Source organism: Bubalus kerabau, chromosome 15, assembly GCF_029407905.1.
Source record: "Bubalus kerabau isolate K-KA32 ecotype Philippines breed swamp buffalo chromosome 15, PCC_UOA_SB_1v2, whole genome shotgun sequence".
Classification (NCBI taxonomy): Eukaryota; Metazoa; Chordata; class Mammalia; order Artiodactyla; family Bovidae; genus Bubalus; species Bubalus kerabau.
In genome coordinates this window covers 23,680,564-23,706,459 of record NC_073638.1, presented here as the reverse complement: position 1 = coordinate 23,706,459, position 25,896 = coordinate 23,680,564, and the positions used below count along the sequence as shown (strand labels likewise).

The 25,896-nt window shown below is 45.8% G+C and overlaps 1 protein-coding gene across 16 annotated transcripts in view; it reads right to left on the bottom strand.

The window, feature by feature from the left end:
* Window positions 1–25,896, bottom strand: part of NCAM1 (neural cell adhesion molecule 1) — a 366,923-nt gene that overhangs the window by 51,019 nt on the left and 290,008 nt on the right. For 8 of the 16 annotated variants that reach the window (XM_055548057.1, XM_055548058.1, XM_055548061.1 and 5 more), the window contains exons 2-9: window positions 24,656–24,730; window positions 22,769–22,987; window positions 20,631–20,774; window positions 20,098–20,235; window positions 18,891–19,008; window positions 18,297–18,463; window positions 6,728–6,870; window positions 326–355 (exon numbers count right to left, since the gene is read on the bottom strand). In XM_055548057.1, coding sequence (XP_055404032.1) covers window positions 326–355; window positions 6,728–6,870; window positions 18,297–18,463; window positions 18,891–19,008; window positions 20,098–20,235; window positions 20,631–20,774; window positions 22,769–22,987; window positions 24,656–24,730 — 1,034 coding nt within the window. The remainder of the gene's footprint in view (window positions 1–325; window positions 356–6,727; window positions 6,871–18,296; window positions 18,464–18,890; window positions 19,009–20,097; window positions 20,236–20,630; window positions 20,775–22,768; window positions 22,988–24,655; window positions 24,731–25,896) is intronic. The other 8 variants (XM_055548059.1, XM_055548060.1, XM_055548071.1 and 5 more) reach the window with 1 other exon arrangement.

Genomic DNA, 25,896 nt, shown 5'->3' with positions numbered 1-25,896 from the left:
CATCATTTCAAAATGCCTGGCCTGGGAATTGGGGCCATTTATTTCTCTGAGTATAATTACCTGGATGTGATTTTATCAGCAGCAGCAAGAGAATAAGATCCGGTCTTAGGAAATAATAAAGATTTGTTCATCCACTCCCAACACACCTTGCTTGCTCATCCTGCAAGGACACTATTGCTAAGTAACGTCTACCACTATGGACCTATTCTTGAATCACACTAAGTTACTAGTTAGTTTTAGCATGTCTGGTTATTAAACTGCAATGGTGAGTTAAACTGTAGTGCTTGCAAAACTAAAGACTGACTAGTGGTTGGGCAAGCTATACCTCTTGCTTCTCTGGTCGAGTCCACGAAGCCTGGAGAGAACAAGATATAAAACACAACAAGAGAGCAGTAAAATTTTACAATATGTTGCTTCAGAGAATTGATGTATCCCACTGCGTTCCGTGCACATGCAGTTTCTTTCCAATTCAGAGCTTTTTCCAAGGCCCACGTTCAATGGTGTGTTCACTGCCCAGTTTAACTTAGGATTTACCTTATGCTTAGCTTTTCTGCCCCCCTTATGCACATTAAGGTGTACAATTCACAGGTAACGCTTCTCCTAATCTTTGGAAGACATACGTATGGCTACCAGCTGACATAGTAGACTGCTCCTATTCCCAAATACCTTGAATATCCCTCATGCCAGTAGCCGACACTGCTAGGTCCAAGCACACAATACAGAGAAACTTATGGGGTAGGTTTCCTCCTTTGGATTTGATGGGACAGCTTATCACACATACATTATTTTGTGCTCATGCATTTTGCAACTCTGCATGCATACTATTAAAATCAAATTTGTATTAAAAAAAAAAAAGGAATGAAGAAAGGAACAGAGGGGGTATACTAGGAATGAGAAGAATGCCCTTAAGACTATGGGGCAGGATGCTTTGAGGATACTGAACTCTGAGTGCTGTGGTAGGTTCCAGTTGGTTCTTAAAGGCAGAGGGACGACATGCTGGTTTAAGCATCTTCATCAAACATGGCATTCACAAAGGAGAGAGCCAACCCAGGAACACAGGGGCCTTTGGGTATTTTCCTACCCACATCAAGATTTTTTATTTACCCAGCACTGGGGAATCTACTCTGCTTACAGCTTTTCTGATTTCATGATGGGAGTCAAAAACATCATACCTGATGTCGTTGACTGCCTGACTATCCCTGAGGTTCAGATGGAAAAAGGATACAAAAGACACCAGAGACACAGCAATGCAATCCCAGGAATGCGAATGAGTTAGCAAACATTTAGTAAGAGGCTACTAAATGCAAGGAGAGGCTACTAAATGCAAGGAGTGGCTACTAAATGCAAGGAGCTTTCACGAGAAATGAGGAATGTGGATTATGTCACAGGATGGTGGAGTGAAGAAGGAAGTGAGAAACAGGAACACGCATAGACCAGAGCAACAGCGGGCAGACATGTCGCACGTGGCTGCTGTATCCACATCACTGAGAAGCCTGTGTGTCACATGCCAGGGCTGCACGAATCAAGACTGGTTTCAGGGCCTCCATCATATGAGTTGTTTGCTCTTCAGATCAGATTCTTCCTGTGTCTCTCTCAACTCACTATGGTTTTATGGCTTTTAGAATAAGTGGATGCTAGTAACACAATGCTTCTAGTAGCCTGAACTTCCACCTGTGTTCCTGGTGGGATAATAAGATATATCTTTTTTTTTCTTAGATCAGAATTTCAGATGAACAACGACTAATTTTTTAATTTTAATTTTTAGTGTAGTGTTTAAAATTTAAAACATCTAGCAAAAGAAGATCCCCATGCAGTGTTTACCTGGGACACACTTATACTTAAAAAAAAAATATCTGGTAACCCTAGTTGGGAAAAGCAGAGGCAGTTCAGTAAGTGCTAAAGCACACCTCCTGGAAGAGGAATTGGTAAGGACATCAGTCCAGGTCCTGACAAACAGCGCCAGGGAGAGAGCAAACAGGATAACCTGAGCCTGATAATTTGGTGAAGGCATGTAGCCCACTTTAAGAGAACCTGATATGCAAATATACACGCTTACAAATTAGAATACGATTAGCTATTCGAAAATGGTTTGTTCCAGGTGCTTTTTAACACTGCGCGTTTCATGATATTACACACAAGTCTGTAGGAATATGTATACAAACTAAAGTGGAGTGATAGACACTTATCCTAGGTTTTCCCTGTTAGACTTCTGTGCACATCCTAGATAAAACAGACTCTAACTGCTCAATGCAGGCACCTTACCCTGCGTTTAAGAGTAAGCCCCTGATTTGTACAGAATGAGGAGTTCTTCCTGATGAAAAGAAACTTCAGTCTCCAAGGAATCCAGAGTTTCAAAAAGTTTCTCTCTTTTGTAGGATACTCTGTCAACTCAAGATACAAGGTTCATGAAATGCCTTTTACTTATTTCTGTCTCTTCTGATCTCTACACTTTGTGTCTCTCCTTCTCCTTAGACATTAAGGTTTTACCAGCCTTTCTTTCTCAGTCTCTTCAAAGGCCTAGAGATGTTCAAATGAGCAGGCAATGGAGAGAGTATGCAAGTCACCATCTAGGGGCCTCACTCAGTAAGTAAATAGCACCTGGAATTTAGTGCCACTTACTGCGAGTCTTTAAAATACCTGGCAGTTTAAAAAATGAGTCTGAATGGGATGAGTAATAAAATGATGTGGATGCACAAACTGTCTTGGTATCACAATGACCTCCATACACAGAGATCAAACTGCCCCACCACAATGTTCAAAAATTTTGGCCAACATATTAGTGACCACTAAGAAATGGATTAACTGTCAGACAGATGATCTCCCCTAATGATCTTAGTGACCCAACGAGGCCTAGCTATTATCAGCTGTTGAGTGAAACCAACTCAACCAACTAAAGCCTAACAGATTGATTATAATCAATCTGAAATGAGTGCTTGGACTAAAGCTGGACATAATCAAAGATATGATGTGACTTTTGGGCTCACTGTACTTTTTTTTTTTGCTTTTTTTTCTCATCTTTTTTGAATGAAGAGCATCAGTATTCCATTAGAAAGTCAGCACAATTCCATGGTTGAAAGCTTTTGCTCTCCCTCCTCTTAAAAAGGAGAAATACTAGACTCAACTAAGCAGTGAAGCAAAAGAGAAAGCTATATTTAATCAGTGTCTACTGTCACCAACTTTATTAAAGGAAGCACTGAGCTTCCCGAGAAAGTCATCAGGATCATTAGAGAGCACCACAGCGTTATGCCCTCTACCCCTGAGTCACTGACCCCTGGTCACATTCTAAGGGCTCAGCACTTGATTTTGTCCCAGTCAATATTTTTATCAAGGACTTGGGCAAAGATATTTCAAATAAGTATTCATACCAGGTTGGAAGCAACAGCTAATACAGATACTGGACAGCAGTTGCATGGGGAAGGCTGAAATACCTGCCCTTGGGTCTTGGACTTAAGAGCTGGGTCATCATTGACTGTTGGACCCCATTACTTTTAACACATATAAATGAAACAGGGAGCTCCCACTGGCTGACATGCTGTGGACCCAAAGACCTCTAAGGACACTTCTGATGAAAACCAGTCCTGACTGGTCAGCAAGATGGACTAAAATGGTCATTCTCAAGCCAAGGAGCGTTTCTTTATGTGATGTTTTTGGTAATCAGAAAGATTAGAGGTGGTTACTAACATTTAAAGGGAAAAGAGCAGTGGTGCTAAATATCTTACAATGTACAGGACAGTCTCAGTGAAGAAAGTCTTTCCAAACTGTCATCCTGACCCCCATTGAGAAATACTGGGTTGCAACAAACAAAACAATTTTTAATAGAAATAAATGTAAAATTCTACATTATTGGATAAGCAATCAATTGCATCAGGACAGGGGATATGTGGCTTAAATGCAGTTCATACTAAAACGAGCTGGGTCTTTTAGCTGACCACAAGCTCAACAGGAGACAACGGAATGAGAAAATTGTTAAAGGGCTAATGTGATGTTGACTGCATGATGTCAGTGTCCAGACCATGGGAGCGATAAGCTAGGAGGACTGCTGTACTGGGTGCTGCAAACTGAGAGGGAACGCTGAAGTGAAGGTCTCTAATACAGGACGACCAGAAAGGCGAAGGGTGTGAAAACCATAAGATACGAGCAACAGTGAAAATAACCGGAAGTGTCACAGGGTAAGAGGACCGACCAAAGAAACACTGGAGGGCTGGTTAACAGTTCCCACGCAAGGGGCCCAGTGACAGGGCGGAAAGGCTGGGAAGCAGCTGGCCCTCTTGAGCCTCAGGGCTACCGCCTGCCCTGCAGAGGACTGACACCGTCGCCCTTCAAGCAGGGGCTGAGTGACTTTCTGGCAGTGAGACGAGACAACCTCCAAAGGAGGCTTCCTTCCAACCTCCTGGGATTCTGGCAGGTCATGGGATCTACTTCTCAGGAGCCCTCCTGCCCTTCCTGGTAGACACACTGTCTATTCTTACTGCTCAGTGCATAATCTTGACTTGAAAAAGAAAATGGTTTGCCTCCGCTCCTATAGTTCTGTGACTCTGATAATCATCTTGATACCTAATTATTTATAATCATGCAACTTCAGACGCAGGAGACAATGAGGAGTGGCTGACAAATAAAAGTAAAATTTACTATTTGGCGTCCAACTGGCTCACGAACAGGCCATCTCTGCTTTCTAAATTTTTAGCTACTCTCAGTGTAAGATGACTACCAGGCTGTTTTGATGTCAATATATAATTAATAGAAACAGCAACTTTTCTCTACAGGGTTTCATTTAGGTAAATATGCTGATCTGGGGTTACATCCCTGGCCAGTTTGGAAGACTCATTCTGACATTGATTCATTCATGTTTCAGTAATGTCCCTTGAAGGTGGTCCATGGTAAAAGAAAGCACAACACAACCTATGTAGCTGGGCTTAAATACTTTCTCAGACTGAGACTAGTGATCGACACTGATAACTGAATTACGCAAAGCCTCCTTGGCTTGAGATGGTCTCCGCTGGACACGTTTGGTTTTCATATTTAGGAAGTATGAGGGTGCATTAGTGACTGGTTTTTTGTTCTCATTCTGTAAAAATGAATTCACAGGTACAAGCCAGAAGTATCTACCTATTAAAGGACCCGAGGTAGGCACAAATCACAATAACCTTTCTGGTCTAGCTTGGCTGCTGAGCTATTCCTAGAAAAGACATAGAATTTAAAACCATCATTAATCTGGGGTAGATGTTATTTCTGTCCTTCACTTTAGGTCAGAGATGTACATTGGGTCATTCTGGACAAATCTACTCTCAAGCTTGATACAGAAAAATCCTCCAAGCGGCAGCCCTGTGGTTTGAGCCCTGAGATGTACATTCAATCCACATAACACACATGATGGGAGCTAAAAATCTGAGTTGAGGGTTTAATTCCAATGTTGATAAAGAAAGTATCCAAGTAAACACCACATTACTTTAATTCAGTTGGTTTTCACAATATCAAACAGCATATGCAAGTTTCAAAAATACTTAGCAGTTCCTCAGCTGAGTTTTGGTTAAGCTGAATTCAACTCTGGAGGTAAAACTTGCAAAAAATAATGGATTTTTTTTGGAACAGCAATTTCTGTTCCTCTTGATTTAGCTTTGTCTTCTATTAGTAGTAGAGAAATCAGTTGCTCAAATGCAAATTCCAAATTTGGCTCTGAAATTTCACACTCTCTCTTTTTAGCTGTATTTGAGTCTACTCTCTCTAGGGATTTCCTTATGCAGACAGAAGAGTGATGATCTATCATGTTCTGACATTCTGGTCAATCAGCAATCCATTATAAATGTTCTTTAAGGCTACGGCCGTTACTCCTGAATAGGTGACAAAGCTGTGGCTAACTAAAATGAAGCCCATTACTGCAGGATATATGAAAAGAGATTGGAGAAGTGCCATGAGATGGTTTAAGTTGCTTTAAAACCAAGCTTCTTCCTCCTCCTGCCTTTTGGCCCACTCAAGAGCAAAAGGCTGCCCAGTATGGGGTTACCTCAATTTTCATATATTGTCAATAATAAAGACAGCTTTCCAGTGACCTATAAATCCATGTGCTTGAAAGCTGTATCTTACGAGTCATTTAAATTTGCCAGGAACGTTGCTGCATTGTTTTTCAGCTCTCAGAGACTATCCTGCAGAACCTGGTGTGATCTTCCTCACGTAGAAACTGCTAATTATTTTTGCCTTGAGAACAAAATGATGCCCAAATGTGACTGAGAATACAGGCAGACACAAAGGCAACCAAGCTTTTGTGCATATAGTGCATGTAGAGCATGAATATACATATCACAAGGAAAATAATTAAGAGGCTCATTCTGACCCCTATTAGGTCTGGGAGACATTGCCTTGGGTGCTCCTGAGATGATGCTAACAGCACCTAGCCTGCTGGGATCTCAACTTCCCCTGTTCCTCCCCAGCTCCATAACCGTGCACTGGAGAATCCCTATCTCCATCCTCCTCGTGATGTCTAACTTACCCGCACCCACTAACATGACACCCCTGCAGATCCATGCAAGGAGCTATGCCTCCTCCATCTCAAGGGGGTGCCGAACAGGCTACAGCCAGGGCAGGTGGGAGGAGGGGGCCTACAGAACCTGGCGGTGACCTCCAGCGACCACATCCCAATTTCTGGTTCACTGAAGAGGGCTGGGCATGGGGCAGACTCAACCCGAGTCGGGTCTGAGTTCCATGGCCCTGAAACTCTGGGGTGATATTATACCTTTTCTTCGCTGCTGATGTTTCGGGTGGACGTTCTCCAGGTGATTGAGGGAATGGGGTCTCCCGAGGCTTCACAGGTAAGAGTGACCTGTTCCTCCAGTTCCATGGCAGTCTGGTTCTCTACGTAGGTGATTTTGGGTTTTGCTGAAAACAGAGGACATTTCTATGAGTTTACCTGATGTAGTTTAGCTTTCCAGGTTTGAATTATAAATGCACCTATCCAACGAGGTTATTAACTTATTAGGCCTAAAGCCGTGTTCTAGGTGTTGCACGAGATAACGAGTTGAACGCCCCAGGAGCTGACAGTGGAGCAGGCCTGTGTCAACTCCACAACAGTACTAACAGCGAGGTCCTGAACAGTGGCAGCCACGGGCACAGGGGTGCTACGGGCTAAGCAGAGGATGGGCCCGCCTCTGGCTAAGTCTTCAAGGAGGAGACGCTTTGGGGCTGGGCTGTGAGATTTTCAGGAGGTGGAACTTAGGGTGGATACAGAATCATTCCGAGTGTGGAAGGCTGTGTGAATGAAAGCAAGGAAGCAAGAACGTGTGAGGAGAGAGTGGGGAAGAGAGCAGAGTGTCAGGGTCCATGGGCCTGTGCCTCGGAGCAGTGGGAGACAGCGCTGGATCCAGGCAGAGAGTGTCTTGATCATCCGGTGACAACGCTTGCTTGAATTTTATCCCGTGCCTGCTGGAGGCCCCCTCACGGTGTTTGGTCAGAGGAATGAATGCTCGTTTGAGGTAGAGGAAGGTTAATCTAGGAAAAATTAAAGATGGAGAAAGCCTGAAGGTGGAGAAACCAACCTGGAAGCCGCGGGACCCCTCCAGATGTGATGTAATATGATCCTGAACATCGTCTCTAGGGGAATAGAGAAGGGGCAGCTTCCAGAGAGATGCTGAAGGAAAGCTTTGCAGGAAGTGGAAGTGAACAGAGTGCAAGTAGAGATGGGGAGAATCCAAAGGAGGGATGAGGAGACCAAATGACTCAAGAGATTCTGAGCACCTTGGAGGGCTGTGCTAGCGTTAACTCGAGTAAGGAAATGTGGTGGGTGACCTGCTGGGGTCTGGAGAGTGGCTAGGGAAGAAGATGAGCTGAGATGAGTTCATTTTCCAAATGTTTTGGGTAACGCAAGAAAGCGCAGGCATTCATGGCTGAGTTTAAATGTTAAAACATTAGAGAAAATTGAATTTTCCCAATTTAAAACAATTATACTCTGAAATCACTAAACCTTCCATCGAAAAGAGAGCACTGCACAAATGTAACTTATTTCACTAATAGAGAAAAAATCCAGGCTAGATAAACAAATGATAAATAAATTTGAAGTATGGATAATTTTTGAAAGAACTGCATTGCTTTATATTCAAATTCATACAGTAACTTCAAGTAGGCTAATAAAACCACTGCCTATTATATATCCTCCAAGTTGAGGCCTTGGTTCTATTTTAATAAACAGAAAACAGTGATGGAGCTGTGCATTTTCCATAGCAAATATCTACTTCTATATGAAATGACCCATATCGTTCAAATATTCTCCTACAGCTTATCTGTCCTAACAGCCTGCTTAGAGCAAATCCTTTTTGAAGGTTAGCATCAAGGCATGTCTCAATTCAATGAAGCCAAATTATCACAAATTTGAACAAATGTGATGGAGCCCACATGAGTGAGGTTTTCCTCCAGGAAGGTTCTGTGTCTATCTTGATCAACAAAACTTCCAAGGAGCTTACAACCCATACTGGACTCTGGAGTAAGTGTTAAGTGTTTTTGTTGATGAGGAGGTTTTACAGAGGTAAAACAAGAGTTACATTTCTCTTCTGTTAAAAATCACAAATTGAAAAGTTAAAAAAAAAAAATCAGCCAAACAACTGAAGTCACTGAACTCACAGGTGGTCTGGGGTCTGAGGGCAGCCCCAAGAAAGCTACGTGGACACTGTGGTCCAGACAGTGTTTGTGGATATTGTCCTGACCCACAGCACTTTGTCCTGGCAGCAAAAGTTAGCAGAAGACAGATCCGCAACAGTTAGCATCTATGAAGAGTATCTGTAATCTATGAGGAATATTTGGTCTTGGTGACTCCATTTCCCAGATGGTTATAAAGGTTGCCCTGTATAAGTCTTTAGAACAAGGCAAAATACATTCTTCCTAAAACATGATTAACAATGGCTAATTTTGTATGGTCTACAGAGGCTGTCAGAAGGAAGGCAAGTTACTCACTGTTAACTTAATCGTCTCTGCACCCCAGAAGTAAGCTACTCTTGTAACTAACTGGAGTCTTAGAATACTGCCTTGGAAACAGGAGAGCAATATAATTTATTGTCCAAACTGGGGCATTCTTGAGAGTGAAAGGCGTGCTGTAAGTAATTACTCTGGGACAACAGGCATGATTGAGCAGACAGGGACAGGTGTGGGGTCACCCTACTCAGGAAAGAGTCCCCCCTTCTGCACACCAGCATCTAGAAGATCTCTTCAGGGTTTATCTGTGAATGGTAGTTGCATCGTCTTAATGAACCTCTGTTTTTGGCCCTTGACTTTGGATATCTGTTCTGTTCTTTAAGAAGAAGGCAATGGCACCCCACTCCAGTACTCTTGCCTGGAAAATCCCATGGACAGAGGAGCCTGGTGGGCTGCAGTCCATGGGGTTGCTAAGAGTCGGACACGACTAAGTGACTTCACTTCACTTTCTGTTCTTTAACTGCTGCCACGGGATTTAATGCCTTAGACTGTTCCATTGCACCTCTCCCCACAGGCCCCCCTGTGAGCACAGCTGTGCTTCTGAGTTTTCTAAGCATGCCTGCTTTCCCCACCCAGTGCATCAATGGCTCTGCACCTGCCACTGAGGGCCAGACTTGTCCACTCTCACTCTAGCCCAGGTGCCTGGAAGTCCGAGGCGGGCTCCAGGGCCTCTGCTTCCCTGCACTGAGATGCTGCGTGTGACCAGGTGCCCTTTCCTTCAGGCACCTGTTTGTCTTTTGCTGTAACTCATATGAGCTGCTTTGGTCCTAGGGGGTCAGCTAAGCAAAACTTCCACCTATTGGTGAACTTGCCTCAGTCCAAGCCCAGAGAGCAGCACAGACCTTGAGAGCATTGGCAGAAGCATAAGGATCTGTAGAGACAAAACTGTTTCTTCAGAAGGTCCTGTTAGGTATGTAGAATAGGGAAAAGGAGTCCAAAATGGCGGTGGCTAAAAGCAAGGACGGTCAAAGGAAGGTCCGAGGACCAGAGTGAAGACTTCAGAACAAACAGCACTCCTGGCTAAGCCCAATTTGCACAGGGCAGGCCCAGGTAGAGGAAAAAAACATATAAAAGGAGGAGCCAAAGCGCTTTCTCACGGACTCTCTCTCCCGCGTGCGTGCGCTCTTTCTCTTTCTCTCTCCCTCTCTCACGCTCTCTCTCTCCCTCCCTGCACACTCTTCCACTCTCTTCGAGTCTTTGGTTTGGCATGCCCTCACACTTCGAGGATGGATTCTCCTGCTGTCTTCTAAATAAAATACAGCTGTAACACTGATTTGCTTAACAGCTATAACACGGTTTGTCCAAGACCCGAGAGCTGTGATGCGCCGAGGGCTTTAATGTCCGTTGCTCCAAATCTTTGTTGTGACGAGTCAAAGAACCGAGGAACATACACTCAAGTGACAGTCCCATGGCAGGAGAAGCGGTGGAAATGCACTGCCAAGATTAAAGGAAGATAGGATGGGCTTAGTGAAAGGAGCTTCTGGTTGATAACTAGGGCAGCGCATGCTAGAGCATGTCCCTTTCTTAGGAAAAAATGGTATTGCTTAGGACAATTACGGTAGTCCTTAATTTAGATACATCCCTTGCACACTCATTGCCAGCCCTTCTTGAAGCCACAGTTCTGCACATGTCTTCACTGTCTAAGCTGCAGGCTTCTTTCCTCTTGTGTCTCACCACTGTGACTCTGCTGCTTCTTGGAAATCTACTCCATATCTCCCCTAATGCTGGTCCCTGAGGGCAAGCCAGAAGGCCAAGGATGGGGAGAAAGGGGCTGGAGAAAGATGAAGTTTCACCTAGTTAGCCCCACCTCACCTGGCTCCCAGATCCTGGCACTGATCTCCTAAACCGCTGGGAGAGGCTGGAAGGAGGAGGAGAGAAATGTGGTCAAGAATATGGGATGATGAGAGAAAGGAGGGCATATATGGGGACCAGGTTACTCCAAGGAGGCTAAGTGAACTGTGCTCAGGATGTTGCAGAGGAGTATGGACCTGGATTAGACATCCACTGCTATTACTGGAGAATCCCAGGGACAGGGGAGCATGGTGGGCTGCTGTCTCTGGGGTCGCACAGAGTCGGACACGACTGAAGCGACTTAGCAGCAGCAGCAGCAGCTATTACTGTTCAGTCACTGAGTGTCTGACTCTTTGCGACACCATGGACTGTAATCCACCAGGCTCCTCTGTCCTCCACGATCTCCCGGAGTTTGCTCAAATTCATGTCCATATCTAATATGGATTAGATATACACATCTATTGAGAGAGTCAATTCCTAGGCAGGTTGATGGGAAGTCCGGGGTCCCCAAGAAGGAGAAAGGGGTCTGGGGCTCTCAAAGCAGAGATAGGGGTCTGGAATTCTCAAGGAGGAGGAAAGGACAAACATCTTTTTTTCTCTACATTCCTTAGTCTTAGTCACATAAAACGTTTTTTTCTTTAAGCTGGGAACTGATGATTACACAACAAACAACTCAGTTTAAACCCTGAACTAAGGATTATATTACAACAATGTATCCTGCTTGAGGACAGTTTCTCCTTCCTGAAAACCTTCTGGCTAATCCTGTTATCTTAAAATGTAAATTATGGGAGTGGGTCTAGTAAGATCTTTACAACCTTGAGATATTCCTTTTTTTTTTTTTAACTGTGCTATTTTTTGGGTATGTGTTTTTCCCTCTATTTTATTATTATTATTATTATTTATTATTTTTGAGACATTCTTTTGATTTATTGTAATAACTAATTAAAAAAGCATATAACTCCCTTGCTGACGCTAGCAAGGGGGGCATGCTCCGCCCCTCTTCTGATGTCGATGTCAGAAGCTTTCTCTGTTTCTTGTTGTACTTTAATGAAACTCTGCTACACAAAAGCTCTTGAGTGATCAAACCTGGTCCCTGGTCTGAAGTTAAACCTTCGTCTTCGGAGATCACGAATCCTATACCATTCACTGTAAGCTATCACTAGGATTCTTTTAACTTGTCTCTGCAGGAGTCACTCACATTTCTTTGTTTGCTCTACTGGGCTCCCGAACAAACATTCTCTCAGCTGTAGCCTTGGGGAAGAACTGTGGTAGTGGAGTGAGTGAGTGTGAGTGTGTGTGTGAGAGAGAGTGTGAGTATGTGTGTGAGTGTGGGTGTGATGCAGGAGGGAGCCTGTGGTGAGGGATGAGGGTGGAAAGACAAACTGTGCTCTGCCACAGCTCCCGCATCCTGTCTGTTCTGCCTCCTTCCCTGGACCTTACCCACCCTCTTCCCTCTAGCATGGCCTCACACGGCTCTTGACACTGCCCACTCCTCCTTCCTGGGGCAGCCATCACCACCGGAGAGGCCTGGAACAGAAGCGAAGATCTGTCCCTGACTAGCTGAGTTAGAACTGAGTGTATGGCCACAGAGAAGTCATGTGAGCCATAGAGGTAAAGGCAAAGTCCACTAATCATGAGTCATTTCATACGGAGGTCGGATGTAATACGTGCTAAACTGGGTTTCGTGGAGGAGTGATCACCATCGCTAGCCCAGAGAATGGACACAAAAGTGTGGATTTGAGTCCTGGTTCCTTGGGTAGGACACCTAATCACTCTGTGCTCAATTTCCTCATTTGCATAATAGGGATAAAAATGAAATCTCCTTTGTAGGATTGTGATGAGATTAAAAGAGCTCATTTATGGATAGTACCTCGCACAGTGCTAGACACATTATACGTGCTCATTTTGTGTTGGGTACTATTATTATTATTACATTATGGGGCTGCTATCTAAAGAAATTTCCTAAAGACAAATGATCACATGTTTCCACATTCATCTCCCTGCCATATAGATCATGCTTTGTTCCTATAAAGCTAATTACGATTCCCTCATTTACTCAAACACTGGTGTCTCTTTCTTTTATGCCAGCTGATGTTCCACTGAGGATGTGGACACTGAGAGTAGGTCTGTGAGTGGAGCAGACGCAGTCCCTGTCCACAAGGACTTCACCTTCAGCACATGGGCTCTTCCAGCCTCGGTGCCTGTGCAGTATGGCTTGAAAGGCTCGTCTACCCCTCCTGCATCTGGGAAGCTCCCACTTGGGAAACACATTACCATCTTTGAAGACTTCCCTAACTCCTGTCACACGGGACCAGACAACAAATCTTTCCTGTAAAACACTGTGCATATCGCTATTTGTTGTTGTTCAGTCGCTCAGTTGTGCCCAAATTTTTGCGACCCCATGGATGCACGCCAGGCTTCCCTGTCCTTCTCCATCTCCTGGAGTTTGCTGAAACTCATGTCCATTGAGTCGGTGATGCCATCCAACCATCTCATCCTCTGTTGTCCCCTTCTCCTCCCACCTTCAATCTTTCCCAGCATCAGGGTCTTTTCCAATGAGTCAGTTTTTCGCTTCAGGTGGCCAAAGTATTGGAGTTTCAGCTTCAGCATCAGTCCTTCCAATGAATATTCAGGGTTTACTTCCTTTGGATGGACTGGTTTGATTGCCATGCTGTCCAAGGGACTCTCCAATGCCACAGTTCAAAAGCACCAATTCTTTGGTGCTCAGCTTCTTTATGGTCCAACTCTCACATCCATACATGACTACTGGAAAAGCCATAGCTTTAACTAGGCAGACCTTTGTCAGCAAAGTAATGTCTCTACTTTTTAATATGCTGTCTAGGTTGGTCATAGTTTTTCTTCCAAGGAGCAAGCGTCTTTTAATTTCATGGCTGCAGTCACCATCTGCAGAGATTTTGGAGTCCCTCCAAGATCACTTTCCATTGTTTCCCCATCTATTTGCCATGAAGTGATAGGACTGGATGCCAGGATCTTAGTTTTTTGAATGTTGAGTTTTAAGCCAACTTTTTCATTCTCCTCTTTGACCTTCATTAAGAGGCTCTTTAGTTCCTCTTTGCTTTCTGCCATAAAGGTGGTGTCTACATTTCTGAGGTTATTGATATTTCTCCTGGCAATCTTGATTCCAGCTTGTGCTTCATTCAGCCTGGCATTTCGCATGATGTACTCTGCAGGGAAGTTAAATAAGCAGGGTGACAATATACAGCCTTGACGTATTCCTTTCCCAATTTGGAACCAGTCCACTGTTCCATGTCTGGTTCTAACTGTTGCTTCTTGACCTGAATACAGGTTTCTCAGGAGGCAAGTATGGTGGTCTGGTATTCTCATCTCTTACAGGATTTTCCACAGTTTGTTGTGATCCACACAGTCAAAGGCTTTGGCATAGTCAATAAAGCAGAAGTAGATGTTTTTCTGGCATTCTCTTGCTTTTTCAATGATCCAACGGATGTTGGCAATTTGATCTCTGGTTCCTCTGCCTTTTCTAAATACAGATTGAACATCTGGAAGTTCTTGGTTCATATACTGTTGAGGCCTGGCTTGGAGAATTTTGAGCATTACTTTGCTAGCGTGTGAGGTGAGTGCAACTGTGCCGTAGTTTGAGCATTCTTTGGTGCTGCCTTTCTTTGGGATTGGAATGAAAACTGACCTTTTAGTCCTGTGGCCACTGCTGAGTTTTCCAAATTTGCTGGCATATTGAGTGCAGCACTTTCACAACACTATCTTTTAGGATTTGAAATAGCTCAATTGGAATTCCATCATCTCCCGTCTTTGTAGTGATGCTTCTAAGGCCCACTTGACTTTGCAATCCAAGATGTCTGGCTCTGGGTGAGTGATCACATCATCATGGTTATCTGGGTCATTAAAATATTTTTGTACAGTTCTTCTGTGTATTTTTGCCACCTCTTCTTAATATCTTCTGCATCTGTTAGGTCCATAGCATTTCTGTCCTTTATTGTGCCCATCTTTGCATGAAATGTTTCCTTGGTATTTCTAATTTTCTTGAAGAGATCTCTAGTCTTTCCCATTCTATTGTTCTCCTCTATTTCTTAGCATTGATCACTGAGGAAGGCCTTCTTATCTCTCCTTGCTATTCTTTGGAACTCTGCATTCAGATGGGTATGTTTCCTTTTCTCCTTTGCCTTTCGCTTCTCTTCTTTACTCAGCTCTTTGTAAGGCCTCTTCAGACAGCCATTTTCCCTTTTTGCATTTCCTTCTCTTGGAGATGGTTTTGATCACTGACTCCTATATGATCTTATGAACCTCTGTCCATAGTTCTTCAGGCACTCTGTCTATCAGATCTAATCCCTTGAATCTATTTGTCACTTCCCGCTTTATAATCATAAAGGATACTGTTATTATGAAGTCATTATAATGGGCTGTCATTAAAAATTTTATGATTATCGGTATTAGCCTAAGAACCCACTGATGAAAACAGAGTGTATGTTATTCATCTTTGTAACCTTGGCAATGGCTGGACTTATGGCAGGTACTCAGATGTTGGAAACCAACACCGTTTACTATAATTTATAGGCTTACATGGAGAAGGCAATGGCACCCCACTCCAGTACTCTTGCCTGGAAAATCCCATGGATGGAGGAGCCTGGTAGGTTGCAGTCCATGGGGTTGCTAAGAGTCGGACACGACTGAGCGACATCCCTTTCACTTTTCACTTTCATGCATTGGAGAAGGAAATGGCAACCCACTCCAGTGTTCTTGCCTGGAGAATCCCAGGGACGGGGGAGCCTGGTGGGCTGCCATGTATGGGGTCACACAGAGTCGGCCACAACTGAAGTGACTTAGCAGCAGCAGCAGCATAGGCTTATATAGGGGCTTCCCTGGTGGCTCAGAGATTAAAGTGTCTGCCTGCAATGCGGAAAACCCAGGTTCGATCCCTGGGTTGGGACGATCCCCTGGAGCAGGAAATGGCAACCCCCTCCAGTATTCTTGCCTGAAGAATCCCATGGAGGGAAGAGCCTGGTAGGCTACAGTCCACAGGGTTGCAAAGAGTCGGACATGACTAAGCTACTTCACTTTCACATAGGCTTACATATTTATCTCCCTCTTTGTGCTTCTTGGGGTCAAAAGACCTTATCTTACTCATTTCTCTAGCCCCTCTGTCCAGCAACAAGCGTGCTCAATAAATAATTATGAAATGAAGGAATACGTGAACAAATGCATCTGTCTTTCACTTAGAAAAACTTAAAATCAGAGTGACTAGGAAAACCACAAATCAAAGAGACACATATTCCCCAAAGTTCACTGCAACACTATTTAAAATAGCCAGGACATGGGAGCAACCTAAATGTCCACCGACAGATGGATGGATAAAGAAGATGTGGTGCATTTATACAATGGAATATCACTCAGCAATGAAAAGAAATGAAATTGGATTATTTGTAGTGATGTGGATGAACCTAGAGTCTGTCATACACAGTGAAGTAACTCAGAAAGAAAAAACAAATATCGTCCATTAACGCATATATATAGAATCTAGAAAGATGGTACTGATGAACCTATTTTCAGGGCAGGAATACAGACGCAGGTGTAGAGAAAAGACATGTGGGCACAGGGTGGGGCAAATTAGAAGATAAGGACGGACATATATACACCATCATGTGTAACGGAGATGGCTAGCGGGAGCGCTTTATAGCACAGGGAGCTCAGCTCCCTGCTCTGTGATGACCTGGAGGGGCGGGATGAGGCGGGAGGGGGAAGCGCAAGAGGGAGGGGATATATGTCTACATGTAGCTGATTCTTGCTGTCGTACAGCAGAAAGTAACACAACATTGCAAAGGAATTATACTCCAGTTTAAAAATTGTGAAATGAAGGAATGTATTAACAAATGCATCTGTCTTTCATCGAGAAAAACTTAAAATCAGAGTCTGAGGTAAACTAGTCAAAATCAGAGAAAACACTGTCAAGAATATTTTCTAAGAAATTTAGCCGCACTCTCAAATATGCACAGTTAATTTCGACCCAACTGGTAACCTGTTTCTAAGTCCAACTGTCATTAGTGAATAAGCAGGATGCATCCAGGATAGCAGAAATGCTTGGTTTTCAAAAGTCTGTGTTTACAAACATCAATGCGTTCTCCTTATTAAGCTAAACAAGCGGGTCCCAGGCAAGGCTCCCCAGCCACATGCGCTACAACCACCAGCGAGCTGCATGCATCAGGGATGCCCCTGCAGTGTCTGTACTCTGGCAGCACCATCTACACTGGACTCCCTTATCTGTGTTTTAAAAAAAGATGAGCAGACAGAGCAGAAAGTCACTAGGTTAAATATCTCTCCACCACAAATTTGTTTTTCAAAGTCAGGTCAAAATGCATTTCAGCTCTGAGTGAATGGAAGTTAACTGAGTTTATAGAGACAAAGTGAGTAGAGATATAGAGTTTCTTTTCATGACTTTTATAATCCTGCTTCACACAGGTCAGGGAAGGAAGAAAGGGAGACAGAGGCAGCCACTTGGTCACTAACACTGAATAAGGGCCTGTTTATCATAGGCTTCCCTGGTGGCTCAGACAGTAAGAAATCTGCCTGCAATTCAGGAGACCCAGGCTCAATCCCTGGGTTGGGAAGATCCCCTGGAGAAGCAAATGGTTACCTACTGCAGTACTCTTCTCTGGAGAATTCCATGGACAGAGGAATCTGGAGGGCTACAGTCCACAGGGTTACAAAGAGTCAGACATGACTGAGTAACATTTTCACTTTTTTTTCCCACTTATTATGGAGTCTGGCACTGTCTGGAGTGCCAGAGATAAAGTGATGAATAAGGCAGCTGGTGCTCTGCCATCTTGGAGCTCACAGGCTTAGTGGATGCAGGAAAAGCAATCCCCCAAACCACTATGTAAGCGAGATCAGTTCAGGCAGGGAGAAGGGCACTGCAGAAGAGGTCAGCGGAGTGGGTGGGGGCAGTGATAAGGGAGCCGCGTGGGTCAGAGCAGGGAGGACAGGGTTCACTGAGAAAGTGATCTGAAGGATGCGCTGAGATCTGGATAACAGATGAGCAGAGGGCAGCTTGCGGGGGATCTGGCAGAATGAGATTTCAAGCGGAAGAAGCACCTGGAGCAACGTCCCTGAGACAGAGAACATGCTTAGTGTGTCTGAGGGAGAGGAAGGGGGCTTCCGGGGCTGGAGAGCTCTAAGTGTGAAGGGATGATGAGGTCGGGAAGGAAGTCAGGGCGAGCTCAGATATAGTGTCTTGCCCCCAAAAAGGAGTCCGGATTTTATGCCTCTAACAGGAAGCCGTTGGAGGATTTGAAACAGAGGAGTGGCATGTAAGGTCATTCCGGCTACTGTGAGTGGGGGAGGCTGATGAGGGGGACAATGGGGAGCAAGGGGATCAGTTGGGAGGCCGTCTCATTGACCAGGTGAGGACCAAGATGGCCTGGACTCGGGCTGAGGCCGTGGGAGCTGGAGAGAAGCGGCTACTTTGGGGGCAGCTTCCCTGGCCGAGTGGACAGGGTCTTGCTGATGGACGGCATGCGGTCAGAGAAACTGTGGCAGAGCAATGACCTCGACTGCACTGTCCTTACCGAAGACCTTGAGGTGGATGGACGCGTCCTGCTCGCCTGCCTTGTTCTCGGCAATGCAGACGTACTCGGCCTCGTCGTTCTTGTCCACCTTCCTGATGGTCAGCTCGGAGCTGTCGTCGCTGAACAGGTACTTCTCGTCCTCCTCATTCTCTATCTGCTCCCCGTCCCTGCCGGGCACAGAAACGGGAAGGACTGTGATTTTGACGACAGAACTAAGAGGTTGATTTTTAGTTTGTTTCTATAAAATGCAGACTGAACGCATGTGGAAGACTGAACTTGCACAGAAAGTTAAGACGTTCGATTGTATTTCTTTCTGTGTGATTCCTTCAACCACATCTCCGATTCTGCCTAAGGGCTGCAAATGGCATCCTCCAGAACTCCAAACAGGGTCTCTGATTCTGCCCCACAAACTGAAAATGGAGGAATCCAATGCACACACAAGGCAAGTGGACCTTACTGGAAGAGTCCACTCTGCCCTCGGAGCGGATGGTTCCCAGCTTCCCACTGCATTCCCTTGAAACCCCAACACAGAGTAGGCCCTGCCAGCTCTCCTCCCCCACTAGTTGGTGGGAGAGGCTCCAGCCAGTTCCTTACTTCGTCCAGCTCATGGTGGGCTCTGGGAAGCCTTCGGCGTTGCACACGAGGGTGACGGACTGGCCGAGGTTGGCGGTGGCATTCACTATGCTCTGTCTGGCCTGGACGGTGGGTGGCACTGAAGGAGAGAAGGGCTGTCAGGGGTGGCTGGGAAAACGTGAAGGGACTCGGTGGCCTGCAGGAGAGGCACTTCTGGGGGGCCCCAAGTCAGAGGCTCGGGGGTCTTGGGTAACTGCTGAGCTTTAGTGTAAGGGGTCTAAATGCAGGTGTGCACCAAACAATTACTGTAAACTGGATAAATAATTCACACACAAGCATGCATTAGTGTTTCCCAACAGTACTTAGTACTGTTATATGCATAACAATATATAATAATATTGCTTTTCAATAATACAGATTTAGAAGCTATATTAATGTTTTCCTTATTTTAAAGTGGTATTCAATTTATAGTAGCTATTTATCATTATATATTTTCTCAATCAATGCATACCCATCTTAACAACTGCCATGACTGGCAGAACTTGACATTTAAAGGGGGGCTCTTGATACTGGAAAAAGTTGAACATTTTGGTTCCCAGTGATTAAATGGTTAATACCAATGTGAAATGCACTAGCTCACCAAAGAGTGACATTTCTCTTGGATTGTCCTAAACAACTCTGTGCACCCAAACCGGTTTTTACCAAAGGAATGAGAGAGAGAGTTTGGCAAAAAATACATTATCAATATCCAAAACAACCATGATTTACTTATTTTCTTAGTACTGACATAATAATTTCCTCTAAATATCTTGTAAATGTCAGATCGATTCCACGGGTGTGTTTATTTGACACTGCAAATTAAGATTAATAAACCCACGGATGGACTATGATTCTGACTATTCCGAGGCCTGAATTGATGATAAAATTTTCTCTGAACACTGAACCAGGGGACGGACTACACCATTACGGTAACAGTGAAGGACAAGGAAGAATTTATTAGGAAGCACGGGGCAAATTTCTGGTGCTGCGAGATAGTGAAGGACATTCCAGAATTGCACTGAAAGTCCCCATAGTTGAGGGAGACCCAGAAGGTGAGTGTCTTTAAAAACAAACAAACAAATGAACAAGGCAGAGGATGGCGGTGGGCTGGGGGAAGGGGTGGACTCAGCTGAGGTGGATGAGCCAAGGCGGGAGCCGTGCAGAGAGCAGGAAGGCCAGGTCTCCTTACCATTCACGATGACCTGAATGTCCTTGAAGTTGATCTCCCCGCGGGCCAGGATCCTGCCCTCACAGCGGTAAGTGCCCTCATCTGTTTTCTTGATGCCCCGGATCTGGAGGTAGTTGTTGGTCAGGACTATGAATCGGACTAGAAAAGACAAGAGGCAGGCTTGTCCCAGGATCGGTCAGAGGACGGGAGCCTGCAGGCCGGGCACTGAGCCTTGCCTTTTTCCTACCTTCAGTCTCATGGAGGTGGGTGGAGGGCTGGGAGTGGGGAGGGGCTTTAAGCTGAAATAAGATAATATGTCTCTGGCTCCGACATAGAGCCAAGAGCAGAAGTCTGCTGGAAATCTGTATTTTTCTTTGGAGAGAAAGTCAAGTGACTGAATATACAAGCTATAGACATGCAACCGTGAACCTGGAAACGGCATTCAGTTCTGGGACACTGGAGTCTGAGTTTGGGGTAGGAGCCTCAGTAGCTGGCAGAGGTAGAAATGCTAAGGGACTCGGCGGGCTGGGGAAGGGGCGGCTGTCCGGTCTCACCATCTTTTTTCAGGATGACATCTCGGCCTTTGTGCTTCCAGATGATGGTTGGGGGGAGGGAGCTGACCACATCACACACGATCACGGCATCTTCTCCCTCCCTGAACTCCTGTGGGGTTGGTGCATTCTTGAACATGAGCTTCTCTGAAAAAGGCGCGAGAGGAGAGTGAGGGAAAACAGTGGTTCTCCCACAAAAATCCCTTTTTGCTGGTGCCTTACCACTTGGATTCGAGTCCATATATGCAGCAGTACCCAACAGGGTCCACCCATCACTTGGCCAAACATGCAGGCAAAGCAGATGGCACAAGAAGAGGAATATGTTCAGCCATGTTTGGCAATTAATGTCTATTCAGAGTGCTAAATTTATCACACTCTGTGCAGAAAAGGGTCTACCGAGGGAGAGGTGTCTTTACCATGTGGATGGAGCTAATGGAACACAACTCACAGGTAGAATGAACTGGTAGGAGCCATCAGTCCTTTCTCTGTCCCCTAGTCTGTCTGACACCCCAACCCCAGCCTATCTATGGCAGAGAGAATTTTGAAGACTAGAACAGGAAAAGCAGGCTTATGGCAATAAATACTGTGGCAATCAATACCGTTCCATTAGCGGTCACCCACCATTACCCTGGCCAACAGGACAGACGCATGATAACAAGATAATGATAGGCCACCTTTAGATTGGTTTCAGTGGCGATGGGAACCACCTGCTCTGAGGGGCACAGAGCATTCAGACAATAACCCCTCCCACCCCACTGAGCCTTTGTACTCCACTGCCAGCAGGAAAGAGTGAAATAAGAGGGGTAAACTCAGGTGTAAAATGGTCAGCCAACACTTGGGGAAGGGCGAGGGGAACACACACCCTCTGGGAATGGTGTAACATGAATTTAGAGAGTCGAGGCCAGGGCGAGGTTGCTGTGACCAGCATGGACACAGCTGTGAGTCTGGAGTTGGCCAAGGATCCTTTAAAATCACACTGGATGGAAGAGAGGATATATGTATACATGTGGCTGATTCACTTTGCTGTACAGCAGAAACCAACACAACAGTGTAAAGCAGCTGTACGCCAACAAAAAATAAATTAAAAAAATACGAATCCTGATATAACCTACATATGTGTTAAAAAGGCATTAAAATATAACAAGTTTTTAGAAAACATACTGATAAAATATTTTTAAAATTTTCCTTTAGTTTTAATTTATTTCTTGTTGGCTGCACTGGGTCTTTGTTGCTGCAGGGGCTACACTCTAGTTGCGGTGTATGGGCTTCTCATTGCGGCGGCTTCTTTTGTTGCAGAGGACTCATTTGAAAAGACCCTGATGCTGGGTAAGATTGAGGGCAGGAGCAGAAGGGGACGACAGAGGATGAGATTTGGATGATATCACCAACTCGATGGACATGAGTTTGGGTGGGCTCTAGGAGTTGGTGTTGGACAGGGAGGCCTGGAGTGCTGCAGCTCATGGGGTCGCAGAGTTGGACATGACTGAGCGACTGAACTGAACTGAACTCAACAGGTTTTCAAGCGTGCAGGCTTCAACGCTGTGGCTCATAGGCTAAGTGGCTCTGTAGCATGTGGCACCTTCCCCTACCAGGGTACGAACCCACATCCCCTGCATTGGCAGGTGGATTCTTAACCACTGGACCGCTACGGAACTCCCTGATAAAAGTCTTATTTGTATAGAGTGTGCACGTGTGTGCTAAGTCGCTTCAGTCGTGTCTGACTCTGTGACTCTGTGAACTGTAGCCCACCGGGCTCCTCTGTCCATGGGATTCTCTAGGCAAGAATACTGGAGTGGGTTGCCATGCCAGGGAATCTTCCTGACCCAGGAATCAGACCCAAGTCTCTTACATCTCCTGCGCTGGCAGGCAGATTCCTTACCACTAGCACCACATGGAAAACGTTTGTATATAGTACCTCATGGAATAATAAATTTAGTTTGAAACCAGTAGGCCCACTCCACAAAAAAACAAGCAAAAGAACCCACATTGGAGCTCTTATCTTGATGCAGAAAAGACCTAGAGAAAAGTAGAAAAGAGGCCCGGTCAAGCCCTCTATTCCACCCCACTCTCTGCTACCCATGTTGTCTTCCCAGCCAAAGGAGCAGTCAGAGAATACAGAAGGAGAAGGAAGGGGGTCTTACGGAAGATCTTCACGTTGACCGTGGCCTCTGACTCGGTGCCATCCTCCGCAGTGACCACGCACTTGTAGATGCCGGCATCATCGATGTTGGCGTTGTAGATGGTGAGGGTGGAGGAGGAGTCATCGTTCCATACCACCGAGATCCGCTGCTGGTTTGGGGTGAGCTTTTCTCCGTTGGGGGAGAACCAGGAGATGTCTTTATCTTTGGCATCTCCGGCCACTAAAGAGGGAGAGATAATTTTCAAACCACTGATGCTAAAAAGACAAAGACACCTCCAGGAAACAGTAGGTAGTGATAAGAGCTACTGAGGAAGAGCTCTGCTGAGGTGGGAGGTGTGCGTGCACCTGTGTGTGACCATTCTTGTTGGTCACTTCTGCATTTACTTGCTGTGTATTAATATTTGGAAAGAACTCAACGAACACTGGTGCTGATATTTCTCATAGTGGGCCTATCCCTAGTGAGGGAAGAGGTATTTATTGAGGACCTACTGTGTGCAGGCACTGAACTGGTAGCTTATAGCCTCGCAGAATGGGGGGCAAAGGGAGTTCGTATCCAGGATCTGAGCTCAAGCGCTAGTTGGTTAGTCAACTCATCAGCTTGTTTTCGAGGGCTTAGATGACGTCTCCTGTATAGAAGATGAGATGCCGGCTAGTCTCTGAGTATAAATTCCGACTTTTGCTCCACCATCTGCCTTCACAAACTGGCATTTCAGCAGCCCCCACGGCCTCAGACAGGCAAACACATCTGCTGAAATGCTTCAAAGAAGGTAGCCAGCATCGCCCATCATCCCTTCCCCAGGTAGCTCGGAGGCTACGACGCTGCTGCTGCTGAGCTGTCCAGACACTAAGCCGTAACAAGGGCTCCGGGATCCTGGACGGTTCTTGCACAGCGTCCTCTCTGCCCAGCGCCCTCCCCCACCCCGCACCCCTACCCCACCGCCCGGCACAGATGCTTAATGTAGAAATGGATCAGCCTTCCTTTCAGGGCCCATCATGTTTTCAACAAATATCGCTCTTTGCAAGATGCGCTGTGGTCTCCACGGCTGCATCTCTGGCTTGTTTCAATGGCTGTAATGAAGGCAAAGCTGGAGGGAAGACATCCAGCAGCCACGAGCTGCAAATCTGTGCAAATCGTGACAGCATTTCAAACCCCTCCCTGCTGAAAGCGGCATGCTGGATGTCAGCTTACACCTAGCTCAGCTCTTTCCTGGTCCTTTCATGTTCCAAATCCCAGGCATGTCACATACAGAGACTCCAGAACCTCACAGGAAGCCTTTCCTCCGCAGGACATTTCCTGATAATTAGCTGAGCTGTGGAAATGGGGCATGTTTTCTGAACAAAAGACAAGGACACTAGGTTCGACAAATTCTGAGCTCTGGTGCGGGCAATGGGACAGAATATTGGAATTGACTGGAGAGCTGGAAAGCCCAGGACAGCTGACCTCACCACAGAAGAGATGCTAGCACTCAGCTTTCTTTCAGGCATGTTTTAGGACTTCCTGTATTTTCCTCCTCTGGGAGATTCTAATAATCCAGACACTGACCCACTGAAGCATTTGTTCTGAAGCAGCCCTGCTCTCCAGTGTCATTCACAGAACTCTGGAGGCACCCAGAGCAGCGGTCTGGGGGCTGTGCTGACTTTCCCAAGGAAATCCCTCGCTCTCCTCCATCACCAGGCAGACGTCCACAGGGCACGTTTCACTGTACTGGGGCAAACTTGGTTTGGGGAAGGGAGACGGTATGAGTACTTCCCTGGCTCTCAGGTCACCCAGTGACCCTGTCACAGGGTAAACTGAGATTCCAGGCACACCATCAGCCCAGCAGACACAGCTGTGACCTCTGCCCTGCAGGGTGGGTTTCCTGAGACGCAGGGTGACGGGGGTACTTGCCTTGGCACAGGAAGAATTTGGACTCTCCCACGCTGATTTCCCCTTGGCTGGGAACAATATCCACTTGCAGAGAAACTGAAAAAGACAAAAAGTCCAGTTTAATGCGCGTTTGCAGTTTTGAGACAGAAACCAGAGCTTTCATTAAAAAATGGAGTCTCCTCGCCCACTTCCAGAAAGAGCGAAGAGAGGAGGTTGTTTGGGTTTTGAGAATGTATCATCACAGCTCCTCACGCCAAAGCCAGGAATGGACATGATCCAGGTTATTTTACGTACAACTGCTGTCCTCTATCAGACGGTGCAGGCCGCCCAGGAGACCTGGGGTAAACTCTGCCCTAAATGTTCCTGACCCCTTGAGAAGACTTAGGGTCCTGCTTCCAAACAGCAGAACTTCGTTCATGGGAACAGCAGCCCAGCTAGTTCCACGTGGACCATCAACCTGAAGGGTCCCCACAGCTGTGTTCAGAGGGAAGCCTGCTGTTCACAACACTGCACAGGGCTTCCTGCCACTTCCCCACACTGTAGAGCCTAATGACCACAAAGGATTCGACGTGAAGATCCAACCTGGTTTTGGGGGAGGGCATGTCAAACAAATGCTCACCTACTTCGCAACTATAGGACCAATCCATCTCTTTGTGTCAGAGCAGACAGAGATCAAACATGGCCACCCCGATCAGTCAGTCACCCTTCTCCAGTGCTGGAGTCTCTGCCCTGTGGTCCCCCTGCATCCCTTGGCTACTACACTACACTTGATTTGAATACCCATAGGCTCTATCCAGCTTCCCAGGTGGTGCTAGTGGTAAAGAGTCTGCCTGCCAATGCAGGAGACATAAGAGACGCGGGTTCAATCTCTGGGTCAGGAAGATCCCCCTGGAGGAGGGCACGAAACCCACTCCAGTATTCTTGCCTGGAGACTCCCATGGGAAGTGGAGCCTGGCGGGCTGTAGTCCACAGGGTTGCAAAGAGGTGGACACGACTGAAGCAAGTTAGCCACGCACGCACGCATGCTCTATCAGTCCACTCCACCCATTAAGACAAAACACATCGCACCGGATCTCATGGATTCTTGTATCCACCCGGTTCTTCGATTATCTGCTTAAGTCAGATAAGCATTGCTCATGAAAATGTATTCTTAGGGTAGGAGAAGTGCTATTATTCATTGGGATCCAACTTCTTTCTGCCTTTCCTCCTCTTAGGTAAAGTAAATCAGCAAGCTAAAGGCTAATGGACATTTGGTTGAATGC